This window comes from Ceratotherium simum, chromosome 5 (genome assembly GCF_057802395.1).
Source record: "Ceratotherium simum simum isolate JZ-2026a chromosome 5, ASM5780239v1, whole genome shotgun sequence".
In the NCBI taxonomy this organism is placed as follows: domain Eukaryota; kingdom Metazoa; phylum Chordata; class Mammalia; order Perissodactyla; family Rhinocerotidae; genus Ceratotherium; species Ceratotherium simum.
The window spans coordinates 14,979,851-14,992,580 of NC_141904.1; the positions used below are offsets into that span (position 1 = coordinate 14,979,851).

Genomic DNA, 12,730 nt, shown 5'->3' on the forward strand with positions numbered 1-12,730 from the left:
CAGAAAACAACGCAAAGCCTGCCTTGCCCTTAGCCTTCCTCTCCTCCACGGCCGAGCTTCCTGAACTTCGTCCACACTCGTGGGGCCACCCCTCACCTTCTGCTCCTGCCCCCACCTGCTGTGTCTGGCCTCTGTGCCTGCTCCTCCCTGAACGGGTGCTCACGGGGGCACCAGAGACCTTCTTGGTGCCAAACCCACCAGGCAGGTTCCAATCATATCCTGTGGCATCCTTCTGTGGACCTGGATGATGTTCATGTCTTCCTTCTCAAAACCCTCTTCTCTTCGGCTTCCGGAGATGTCACAACCTTTCTCGTTTTCCTTCTACGTCTCTGGCCTCTCCTCAGCCTCCTCTTCATCGCCTTCTTTTCTTCTGCTCCCCTTTCAAGCCGGAGTTCTCCCGGCCCCTGCTCTGGCCTCTTCTCTTCTCCCTCTACACCTCTAGGTGATCTCATTAACTGGTCAATTTGTAACGGAATCTACCGTAAGAGTCCCTTAAAGTCTATGTGTACCTAGGACGTTAGAAATAGTACTCACAGAAAAACGAACAGATTTGTTGCTGAAAATGATTCACACCTTTGCAGTACACGTTTTTGAGATTTTTGGAGTAAGAAGCCCTCCTTAAATGCAGACATTGTCGTGTTTCATTGCAACACAACAGATGTAAAAGCTGAGAGCAGGAAATAGGCTATGGGGAATACAGGGTCTGTGCAGAGCGTAGGTAGCTCCCCAAGGCCAAGTTCGTACGAACAGGACTACAACAGGCATGGGCTCCCGGACTGGTCACAGGGCTTCCTGCAGCGTCTGCGGGCCTGAGCAGTGGGCTACGATCACGTGGTGCCTCCCTCATCGCCACTGCTGATTGGACCTGTGGACACTGGCCAATGAGCGGACTGGGCAGTGAGCTGTGACTGGTGCCTTGGCTCCAAACAATGAGCTGGCCAGGCCGGTCTTCTCTCAGGAAAGTCTGGACTGAGACAGGGAAGATGGAAGCTGCACTTTGGTGTACATGTTGGCACTGAAAAGTCACGGAGACTCAGGGCCTGGGGCAGCCATTCGTGGCCACGTGCCAGGAAAGTTAAAAAGAAGCATTGGTGAAGGAGCCAGTACCGTGAGAGATCACAGTAGACTGTGGGGAGAGGCCAAGAATCACAAGAGGGTGACAGGAAGGGACAGGAGTGGCCAGGCCTGCACTGCCTCTGCTCCAGCTCTCCCCCATCCAGGTGACTCTTTCAGCTGCCTCTGGGTTTCTGCTCCTGAGTAGTCTTTGATCTCCTCCTCCATCTCTCTTCTCCTCCCACTCCTTCCCTCCACTCCCTCCCTCCCAGGTTTGTGTCCCTTGCATGTCTCTGTCCTTTGCAGCCAGGTTGAGGTGGAGGTCTGCAGCCAGACCCAGGCATCCACTAGAGTCCAGGTCTGCAGGGGCACAGCTAGGAGGCCAGGAGAGGGAACCCCGGAGGGGAGCCGTGTGCAGAGGCTGTATGGTCCCTGCAGGGGGCTCCTGAGAGCCTCAAGATGTCTGACAGCACCACCCTCACTGATTGCAGTTTCAGCAGAGAAGACCTGCACCTTGGCAATCATTAAACCGGATGCAGTGGTCCACGGAAAGACTGATGAGATTATTATGAAGGTAAGAGAGACAACACTTACCCTTCAGACTGTCCTCATGTCTTCCCTGGTGGAAAGACAGGCGTGGGGCATCATGCAGCAGTGTCCTAGTGGGAAAAGAAGGCTTCTAAGGATTTGTAACCAAAATTCCATGTAAGTAAATTAAAAAATTTAAATCTAATTGGGAAGGATGCCGTGAAGATGAGGGTCTCCACAGCTCTTAATGTTGCCTTTTCCTTTATCTTTTATTTTTCAACTAAGTTAAATGTGAATTTGGGCTTGGTTTACCCTTTCAGAATATGCATATATATGTATCCTACAGATCCAGGAGGCCGGCTTTGACATTTTAACAAACGAAGAGAGAACTGTGACAGAGGCAGAAATGCGCCTTTTCTACCAACACAGAGCTGGAGAGGTCAGCTCGTTTGCTTCCATATGTCCAACACACTCTCATTTCTTTCTCTCTTTCCAACAACCTGTTTATAGATTGACATTAGTTTGGGAGAAAATAGAATATTATGAAGAACAAGAAAATGAACAGGAAGTGGGTCATGAGTTTGCTTTCAGAAAAATGATTATGGGCTGTAGCAGGTAAAAGCTCTTTGGTTGCAAGGAAGAGATTTTGACTCTAACTTAAGTAATGAAATAAGGAATTTATTGGAAGGATACTCCATAACTTCCAGAATTGAAGAAAGAGAGTTGAAGGAGTTGAACAAGAAGGTCTTGGGAGAAGAGGAACGGAGGCAGGTGTAGGGATCTCAGGAGCAAAACCTCGAGGACAGCCACTTTAGGTGCTGCTGTTGGATAAGTCGGATGCAACCACTCGCCATTTGCTTTTGCTTGTGACCCACCTACTTGGGAGGGAGGGTCTGGTTGACCGAGCTTGGGTCAGAGCCCTACCTCTCAGGTGAGGGGTGTGAGTGTCGAGGTTGGGGGGTGATAGGCATCATTGTCAGGCTAGGATCAAGTGAAATGGGGAAGGGCTGCTCCCCAAAGGGAAACCAGAGTGCTGCTATGTGAAGCAGGGGGAAGGGTTGCCAGGCCCTGCAAAAATGAAGTCTCAGCTGCATCCCACCCTGTGGTTATCCAGCATCCACATGACTTCCATACATGGAAGTATGCCCCACCTAACTTATTATAATCTCACATTCAACCCCAAATGGATCACCTCAAAGTCTCATCTTCCCGCCTTTGACTTATATCTGGGTTCTCCGGGTGTGGTTGGGCACCTGCTCCCCCGGGGCCCTCCATGGCATCCCCGAGACCTCCACGGGCATGCTGGCTGGTGGCAAGGCTGCTCACTGACCCCCTCCCATCCTGTGTGGGGATGGGTCCGCTGACCCTCTGCAGGCCCCATGGCCCCTGCCCTGGGTCACTTGTTTCCCTCCCTGTGCTAGGAGGCATTTGAGAAGCTGGTACATCACATGTGCAGTGGACCAAGCCACCTCCTGATCCTCTCCAGGACTGAGGGTGCTGAGGACGTGGTCACTGCCTGGCGAACCCTCATAGGGCCCTGTGACCCTGACGTGGCAAGGAAGGAGCAGCCTGACAGGTGACGTCACCAGCTGTGGGCCTTTCATCCACTTCAAAACCTGCATCCAAAGAAGCTGAGAGCCCTGCTCGATGTTCAGCCCAGAATCATGGGTAACACAGAAGGCTCTCTGACAGCCATGAAGCCCCTCTGTGTTATATATTTGGGGAGACCCTGACCTCTTTGTTATTTATGTGAGGAGCAAGACACAGTGGGTTTGGCATTGGCGGGGCCAGGCTAAATATGCACAGGGCCAAGGCGCAGCCCAGGGCAGCCTAGTGTGGCGTGCAGGACAGGGTGCTCAGACCTCACCCTCTGATCCAGTCCCCAGCCATTTGCTGAGTGCCGCCTGTGATCTGCCTCCTTGCTGCCTCCTCCCCTTCTCTGCCCTCTTCTGAAGGCTGCTGCTGGATCCAGGCCTCACTGTTCTTCTCTCTGCAGCCAGAGGGTACCACAGTGTGGTCCCAGAACCACCTGCACCATGCATCCAGGAAATACAGATTCCAGAGCCCCACCCAGGCCTGCCAAGTCAGAGACTCTGGGAAGGGCACAGGAATCTGCATTGTAGACTTGACCCCCCTCCACTCCTACTCCCCACCCAGGGTGTCCTGAGGCCTGCTAGGGTCTGAGCACCCTGTTCTGCACACCACACTAGGCTGCCCTGGTCTGCTCCTTGGCCCTGTGCATATTTAGCCTGGCCCCGCCAATGCCAAACCCACTGTGTCTTGCCTTTGAAGCTGGCAGAGGCCCAGCCAACAGGAAAGAAATTCACAAGAGACTAAGTCACTGCAGTTGCACCTGTAGTTGTAGGGGGCCGGGAACATGCATACATGAGGCCACCTGGGCCAGTGAAAGGCAGCTCAGGGTTCAGATCTCAGGTCAGCGCATACTGAGGCGAGTCCCTTCTCTGAGCCTCCGTTCTCGTCTGTCAAGTGGGGATACGAGCACCTGTCATGGGAGGCCGTGAGTGCCGTGGCTAAGAGCACAGACTTCAGAATCTCTTTTCTTCCTCTCACTAACTGCGTGGCTTTGGGCCATGCTTTAATCCCTCTGTGTCTCCACATCCTCATCTGAAAAATGGCTACTATAATAGGGCCTGCCTCCGACGTTGATGCGAGGGTCACATAAGTATATATACATGAAGCACTTAGAACAGTGCTTGTCACACTAGCACTGAAGTCCTAGCAACTTTAGTATTATCTCCTGGGGTTCCTGGGGGATTACTGCACAAACCTGTGTCGAGCCGTTCCCCAGGCAGTGATATCACCCAACGGCAGCCCCTGCGTGTCCACCGTGCCTCCTGCATAGTTAAACTGGGGTCATGACAGAGCCTCCCTCACAGGGCTGTGGCGCAAATGAAGCACCCGGAAACGTGCCCAGAACACTGCCCTGACAGACTGGATGTCAGCTACGGTTCTCCTTGCTGTGGTTCTTGGCATTTTCAACAGACAGAGAGCCAGCTCACAGAAAGGCAGGGGGCTGAACGGTAGCTGGTGACCAGGTTGCCAGAGAGCAAAACGTTTCTTTTCAAATGAAACAACTGTTTCTTGTACATTTTGCCAATGTTCCCAGTCTCCGCGCTCAGTATGGCACAGAAATGCCCTTCAATGCGGTCCACGGAAGCCGGGACGGAGACGACGCCAGCCGAGAGCTGGCATTGCTCTTCCCCAGTTTTAAGTTTTCACACGAAGTTCCGGAAGCCCCTCCGGGTAAGTCACCCAGGCAGACTTGGTCTTTATTAAATCTGCAGTGAGCATGTGGGGGGCGGATGATAACTGTGGTGACCAAGTCTTCAGTCTAACAAGGTCCTGTGGGGAACACAGGGGCTATTACATAACTTCAGTTGCAGTCCCGATCTGTTTCCATAGAGTAACAGTGTTGCTTTTAATATCTCATTACATTTTTTGCTCCATTCTTACTTTGGAGCCATATTTTTGTTGCAAAGTTACTTTGCATTTTTCTGTGGAAACCTCTGGGAAATTTAACTAACTTTCTGTAAGCCTACCTCAAAGCCAGCTGGAGGCCAGATGTCACCCCTCACTTCCTCTGTGCTCTGCACGGCCCACGCTAAGCCCTTGGTGAGGTGACTGAGAAGCAGAGGGACACAGAAGGGCCCTCTGCCTGGAGGCTGACTCTCGCATCAGCCCCCACAGTTTGGGAAAAGCATGCTGGGTCATCACCTCCACACCGGGGTGAGAAACCCAAGGGGTCCAGAGTGCACTGACTCACCCCGTTCCACAAGCGGAAGAACTCGGCCTGGCCCGGCTGCTCCTGTCGCCAAGCTGCTGTCTCTGGTTTGAGCCTGAGGTGAGGTGGAGAGGCCAGGGGCTGAATATCCTGGGAAGAGCAAAGGACGTGAGGGTGGGATTCTTGGGAGAAGGCTACGTGCAGATCTGAAATGGTCATAACCTATGTGTGCCTAAATGTTTAGTTTTCAACCAATGTATTCACCTAAATGTTGATACATTCAGGGTCTCCTCAAGATCTGAATGCCGCCAAGTAAGAACAGGTGGTCCGAGGGCGAGGGAAGGGAGGACGGGAGCTGGCCCGTGCTGGCCCTCGTCTAATCCTCGCCGCTGCCCACTGCCAGCTGAGACAAGCTGAGAGCGCAATGAAGTTGAGGGAGTTGAGAACATCAGGGAAGTGTGGCTCTATGTGGATCCAAGGGACCCAAGTTTACGCATCCGAGTGCGTGTTGTGGTTCTTCAAAGCCATCCCCCTGCCGGGAGGAACTCTCACTCTGGTGATGGCGGCACTGCGAGGGCAGCTTTCCTCTGGGGACCTGCCCCCAGAGAGAGCCCACGATGCGTGTCCTTATGTGTCCAGGGCCATGGGACATCTTCATCCTTTTGGGGGTGATTGGAAACAAGGAGGTATGGCTCAGGGCCACGTCTGGGGAAGACAGTGAAGCGGCTGAGGAATCCTCCTTGGGTACTGGGGACAGTGTTGGGAGAGCTGAGCCTGACTTTTTGGCCTCAGGTGATAATGGGCTAAGGAGACAATTCCAGAAGGGTCTGAGTCCAGACCACATCCCGGGAATAAGTGCACAGCCTCCTGCAGGCATGACCTTGAAGCAGCCTCGTTGGGGTGCTGATGTTCTGACCATTTGTTTGATGTGTCGTGTCTTCTCAGTTGTCAGGAGCAGAGCGTGCTTTCAATGTACCCAGCACTTTTTCTGCTAAGGGGCAGGGGTCAGGGCACTGGAGACAGACAATCCTGGCTCAACTCTTTACCAGCCCAGTAGCCTTGGGAAAGTTAAAGTTACTCACCCTTTTTAGGCCTCAGTTTCCTCATCTGTGAAGTGGACATAAGGATAGACCCATGATAGCCCATAATCATCATCTTCCTCATAGGGCTGTTGTGAAGATGAGAGGAGACAAAGGAGGTGTTCCCAGCCTGGTGCCTGACACTTATTAAGTGCTCCATGAATGTCACCCTTTTCTCATTCTTTAATTCCTGGTCCCTCACACACATATTAGGACCTCTCTTTGCTGTCCCTTCCACCCTGACCCTTCACTTCATCATCTGTGAGGCAATTAGATCCCCTTTTCCTGTTTCTTTGTGGATTTTGCATGGGACAGACGACTGGGACAGGGCCGGGTCTCAGCAGTCCTCCAGAACATCTGTCGTCCCACAGGCCACGAGGCTGAAGGAGCGGTGGGCCCTGCTGAGGCGTGCTGCTGCCCTGAGGACGTGGACTGATTGACCAGGCGGGCTGCTCTGCCGGGGCCGGGACTGAGGTGAGGCTACGAGACGGAATGTCAGTGCACTCGTGTCTGCCGAATGTCAGTGCACTCGTGTCTGCCGCACAGGAGGAAACCTCCAGAACCGGAACTTACTCTTTAAGCACCGATACTTTTTTGGCTTAGCTATCTTTCATGAACAATAATAATAACAGTATGTACTTTCCTGCCTTATTAAACAGTATACAGAACATATCCTTTTTTTCTGCTATCTCTGGGATTTTACAAAATAAATAGACATCAGTTATCGCCCTCCGCTGTGATATGGTGCCATCCCAGGGGATACTGAGTTATACAGGACAGTGTTTCCCCAATAATAAATCTACTTAAGGGATTAAACAATCTTAGAGCTGAACTTGGTAACTATGAACTTGAAAAGAGTGCAACAAGACTGGACATGACACTTCCAGGCATATCGACGTGGAGGCAGACATAAGCCGGCTTTATGTCTTCACGCTGCCGACCCCAGCCAGGGGGACAGTCCTGTAACGCTGCCAGCCTTGCCATCTGTTGTTTTCCAAGGATCAGGACACGTTCAAAAAGCAATACTTGGGGTTTCATGTGGACCCAGGGTTCATCTGATTTTCTTGATGCTCCCTTTCCCTGTTTCTTTGGTTTCTGATTCTGGCTAAAGCCTAATTTTAAAACCTGAGAGCTCCTAGGAGCCAAGTTGCCTCCAGCTTTCACTCAATTGCCTGGTTTAGTCGTCCCTCCATCGTTGTGCCCTTGAGAGATACAGGAGGTTTTCAGTAAAAAGTAACTTATTACCCCTATGGATATTAACATGCACAGCCACCCTCTCTTACCAGTTTGCTCTTCACTTTATTTGTAAATTCACTAAGCCCAGGCATACTCTTTCCTGAGGAAAAGGCTGTGTTCTTCTACATCATGAGGCAAGTGTCAGCCATTTCCTTCTTATTTGCTGGTTTTCTCCAGAGGACTTCGCTCCTATGACTTGAAGAAGTTCTTTACAGGGGCAGTTAGCTCCTGGAAGACTGCTCTTGCGGGGCGTGTTCCTCTTTCTGCGAGCCTATAGCATAAGGCACTCTGTGCTGGCCCTGGGGATAGAAGGATGAGTCAGGCTGTGTGAAGGCGGGGACCAAGGCCTGTGACACCGGGTGGGTGCCTGTGTTTCCCATGACTTTGTGGCATCTCTGGATGGAAACACACAGCCCATTGCGCTCGTCAGCATGTGTATAGGCCCCCGTGAGCAACAATGTGCTCAACGGAGCCCTCCCTGACAGGATCTGTCAGAAGTTGAATCCACCGTGGGGCTGTGCTCTTCCCTTTGTGAGTGGGCTCAAGAGCAGGACTCAATTGGTCTGTGCCCACCTCAGCACTGGCAGATGCCTCAGAGGAGCACTAGGGCCCTACGCCTGGTCTTCCATACCACAGGTGCTGTGTGGCTCTGAATGAGCTACTTGGGGGTGCACCCAGCTGACAGATCTCCCCAGAAGCTGGGAAGCCAAGGATCTTCCATCACTGGAGAGATGACAGATGAGTAATGGAGTGACAAGGGCCTCTGAAAGCAGGGGAGAGAGGTGGGGAGTAGGTGAGGGAACTGGGCCTGTGGGGCGAGATGTGTGTTGGTGTCTGTGACGATCTTTAAGTCTTCCCAGGAAGTAGCCAGGAGTGGCAGGGCTGGGAGGTGGGAAGCAGGAGGGGCACTGGGTGACAGGGCTAGAGTGGGAGGGGTGGTGACACAGCCCCTTCTTCCAGTACATGGTAGGGTATTTCTTGTCTCAGAGTCCAGAGGTTCATGACAGAAGGAATGGAGGGGGGTGGGGTGCTGGAAAGAAGGCTCCTGAGAGTGGCTAAAATGTCAGTCTATTCTTTGAGGATAGAACTCCTTGGCAGAGACCCTGGACCTGGCTTCCTACAACAGAAGAAAACCCGGGACTGCAGGATGGGTGCCATTTTGGGCGTTGAAGCCTCTCAGCTCCTGGGTGTGAGTGCCTGACAGCGTGGAGGGCAGGCCAGCCCCATGGAGTGAAGGAGGCTGGCTCCTTCCTAAGGACTGGCTCTGGCCCTCCTCTCAGCAGAGGGCTGACTGCCTGGCAGAGCCAAGGCCAGGAGCCTGGGGCTGCAGAGCTAGAGGGTGGAAAGGCAGCTCAGTAGGTCACGATGTGGCCCTTGAGGGGGCTTCCCTCAGCTTTCTCAGAAGCCAGGTCATGGACCAAAACTTCCCTCACGCTGGGAACTGACACGTGCTTCTCTGCCCAGCAATGAGGAAAAGTCAGTGCAAAGGGGCAAGACTGGGGCAGGCGTTGGTGTTGGGACCTCTCTCTGGCGGCTCTCCATCAGGATCTGGGGTCACTCCCCCTTTCCTCTCCTCCTTTCTCAGGCCTCACTTCCAAGTTTCCCCTATGGCAGCGGAATTCCCTCCCCTGCCAACCACCCCACCATCCTCCCCCCATGCTCTGGGGCAGGTGTCCTTGGCTTCCTCTCTGTTTCTACATTTTCGAGATGGGGAAGGGAAGGCCACACACAGTAAGTAGGAGAAGAGCACCCGTGCATCCTTGCCGAGGGAGGGCAGCTGCTTGTGTGCTGTGAGGCGGGGCTTTAGGCAGTCCTCTCCTCTTCCCCTTACGAAGCCACACCTCCTCTGGGAGCTAACTGGATGGAGGGGGTGGACACAACTCTGGGCGGGGGGTCCTGTGGTTGGGAGTGGCCACTTGTAAGGGGTCTACTAGCCTTCAGGAGGCCAGGAAGAAAGGGGTCCCCATACTGCTGCAGATGCTCCTGGAAGCCGGAGTAAGCCTAGGGCACTTGCCCCCACCTGAAATGCAGAATTGCTTCCCGGTTTCTCATTTACCAAGAATCACAGGTTCCAAAAGGCAGTATACGTTACCTTCTAATGTTTCCTAATGTTCTAGACATTTGGAAAACAGACTCCTTTTTAGAAGTTGCCATGATTTTTCTTGGCTTTTATTAGCACGTGTTAAAATCTTGTTATCCAAACACTACCAGAAGAACATGTATTGTTCTGCATAAAGTGCTTAAGGAAAAAAATGCAACTTATTAAATTGGACATTCTTTTCTAGTTTATAAATTTGGGGTTACAATCAGGGCACACAAAGGAGAAGCAGAACGCAGTATTAGAGCGAGCGAGAAGCTGAGTTCAGAACTTGGGTGGAGACACAAGGCCATGTCCCATCCCCCCACCTCCTGCTGACTGAACACTGCACCTGCCTAAAGCAGCAAACAGCTTTGTTGAATAAATACACTTCCCTTCACTCAAATCACAGAAGTTAATTATAGTAAAGCACTTGTTCTTTACAGCCAAGGCAAGATTTATCCACAAAGTTCAAGGGTGCAAGTGTTACTTCACTGGGCCTTCAGCCTTCTAATGCTACCTGGGTTCAAGATTGTCTCAGCAATTCATTATTGGTTTCTTTATAGTCACCTGGTACTTTTAAATACCAAGTCTATAGTGTTTTATGTTACGAATGCCAACGAAGGATATTGTCTCAGTACTAGAAATGTAAATGAGTGGGCCTGAATAAGGCTTTATTCCCAGTAAACTACATTTCCCTTAAACTGGCTTGCTCACATTAGCACTCTGATAGCTGCACGAAACCCAAGTCCCTGATGTGACAGATTTTTAAGTCGGTGATGTTCTGAAAAAATAACAACTTGGAAATCTCTGCGTTTGAATCTTGGGTGGTCATGTTGAGAACAGGAAAAATTGCATTAAATACATTTTAAAACATTCATTTGCAATCAAACACATGTAAATCTTCCAGGGAAGGTGCAGGTTGGTGACGGGGCGGTTGACGCAAGCAGCCCCATCAGGAGGGGCTGGTGGGCGTGGGACCCTGTCGGTGGCACACACTCACGGCAAGCCTCTGGGCCGCAGATCTCGCTTCCTGGCCACAGTGCCTTTGACCTTTGAGCAAAGGGAACAGGAAGGCTGGTTCTACATTCAGTCAAGAGCAACCTCTGTTGAGTTCACCTTGAAGCTGACCCAGAAGTTGGAGCAGGCACCAAGCTAAGGGCTGCAGAAGGGCCAAGCAGTACTCCTGGGAGAAGTCATCTTCGGTCCTCCTGGGGACAGTGCCTTTCCCTCTCTCAAACGTCAGTGCTTTTGGCTTCACGCAGGAAAAGATCTTAGCCGCATCTCTCGGTTTCATTTTACAAAAGCATGCTGAAGAGCAGTCCTGAATGACTCAGATGGAATTTGCTGCGTATAGCTAAGAGAAAAACAGCTTTCTAAACTATTCTGTTGTTTGCTTCTTTCTACAGACAGGCCTGTAGAACGTTCTTTAGTTTCACAGTGATATACGCTGTTTCAGGAAGCACAAGGTGATCGACTTTGTTTCCAGGAAGTGATGACCGACTTTAGTTGGAACATGAAGTTCCATGACTGGTTCTAAATCCTGCCAGATACTGCTACACCAGTGACAGGATTCAGGGCAGCCGCAGGCTCTCGGTGCTCTGTTCCTGTCAAGGGTAGCCCACCGGAGTCATGGCTGGGCTTTCTCTATCAGTAGTTATATTTCCCTTTGATGTTTCAAAAAACCTATGGTGAATCTGTCGCCTCACTCCACTCCACCCCGTCCATCGGACTTGGAAGCCTGAGAGCTTATTGAATTAGCTGAAAAGAGGCTCTGTACCTGCTGATATTGACGGCAGTAAGATGCTAGCTTACTATTTTGCGCAGCACCATATATCGTGCCTGTTATTCAGGCCAACTATAGCCAACCTTTTCTTTTTCTTTTTTTGTTTTTTTTATAAAGAAAATCTATGTAAGTTGAGGTTCAGAAATGCATATATTTTTTACTTACAAATATTCATCTGACCAAAATTCAACATAACTTTTGTGGAACACTTAACAATTGTTTTGTTTTTAAAATAACATTTCATTCAAACTGTATATAATTCAGTAAAGTTTTTTATACAGCAAGCAATGCTTAAACCCTGGAAAATCTGTAGAAAAGAGATTTTCACACAAAATAAAAGAAAAATTTGAGGTATCCCTCACACACACACACCCCCATTCATTCTGACCCATGTGCACACACACACTTGTGTGTGCACAGACACATTCATTCTCACTCACAAAGTGGCTGCAGCATAGGCAAAAAATTGTAGGTCCAAAGGAAAATGACTGATTGTTCTAATAAAGAGTCCAGGTAGCTCAGAAAAAAATCAAACAAAACACAATAGTCCTTTGAGGAAATTACTACCTCAAAAAAATGTTCTCAAGATGAATTTGAGACCTAAGCCTACCAAATTGCTTTTGCAAAACAGCTCCCTGCAGTCCAAGGTGACTTGTGCAAATAGAAGGAATCAAATGAGGCTAGTTCCTGTACTTCCTTTAACAAGGACGGGGATGCTCGCAGGTGCCCAGGGCGCTCCCGTCACGCCAGGTACTGCTGCAGTGCCTTCTTTGCCCTGAAATCACAAAGTTCCTGTTAGCCATCGTCTCAGTGGGCAGCCGTTACTCGGGAATTTGTCTTCTCTAACCCACTGGATGGCAAGGTTCAGGGAGGCTCGGGCCCTGCTCTGTGCGCTCCAGTCTGGCACAGCCCGTCACTCAAGGACAGTTACCAAGTGCCTCTTCCCTTTAGTGGAGCAGACAAGCAAGCTGCCAGCCATGACCCAGTGTGGTATGTTCTATGGGCGCTTTGGGAGCACAGAAGGGGTCCCCGGCAAAGCCTTGGGAGTAGGGTGCAGAACGGATTAGGCAAGGCTTTTTGGAGGAGGTGACAACCTGATCTGAGTTTTGAAAGATGAATGGCCGTTGTCCAGGCATTCTCTTCTCTTGCTTTCAGGACACCTTATGTGCCTGGGTCTCTGCCTGCCTTGCTGATTGTTCTTTCTGCTCCTTTGCTGGATCTTTCTCATC

At 50.9% G+C, this 12,730-nt stretch overlaps 2 protein-coding genes and 1 long non-coding RNA gene across 16 annotated transcripts in view; 1 reads left to right on the plus strand and 2 right to left on the minus strand.

Moving 5' to 3' along the window:
- NME9 (NME/NM23 family member 9) overlaps nt 1–7,074 on the plus strand; it is a 25,905-nt gene extending 18,831 nt beyond the window's left edge. For both annotated transcript variants that reach the window (XM_087430521.1, XM_087430520.1), the window contains 5 exons: nt 1,545–1,627; nt 1,928–2,020; nt 3,003–3,157; nt 4,709–4,845; nt 6,774–7,074. In XM_087430521.1, coding sequence (XP_087286647.1) covers nt 1,545–1,627; nt 1,928–2,020; nt 3,003–3,157; nt 4,709–4,845; nt 6,774–6,838 — 533 coding nt within the window. In that variant the 3' untranslated portion in view covers nt 6,839–7,074. The remainder of the gene's footprint in view (nt 1–1,544; nt 1,628–1,927; nt 2,021–3,002; nt 3,158–4,708; nt 4,846–6,773) is intronic.
- LOC147916975 (uncharacterized) overlaps nt 1–9,242 on the minus strand; it is a 10,107-nt gene extending 865 nt beyond the window's left edge. The window contains exons 1-3 of the long non-coding RNA XR_015552165.1: nt 7,686–9,242; nt 5,366–5,473; nt 1,648–1,712 (exon numbers count right to left, since the gene is read on the minus strand). This is a non-coding gene — a long non-coding RNA (uncharacterized LOC147916975). The remainder of the gene's footprint in view (nt 1–1,647; nt 1,713–5,365; nt 5,474–7,685) is intronic.
- A 1,282-nt stretch (nt 9,243–10,524) lies between these two features.
- The window catches only part of ARMC8 (armadillo repeat containing 8), a 103,296-nt gene continuing 101,090 nt past the window's right edge, over nt 10,525–12,730 (minus strand). For all 13 annotated transcript variants that reach the window (XM_087430510.1, XM_087430517.1, XM_087430509.1 and 10 more), the window contains one exon: nt 10,525–12,276. In XM_087430510.1, coding sequence (XP_087286636.1) covers nt 12,172–12,276 — 105 coding nt within the window. In that variant the 3' untranslated portion in view covers nt 10,525–12,171. The remainder of the gene's footprint in view (nt 12,277–12,730) is intronic.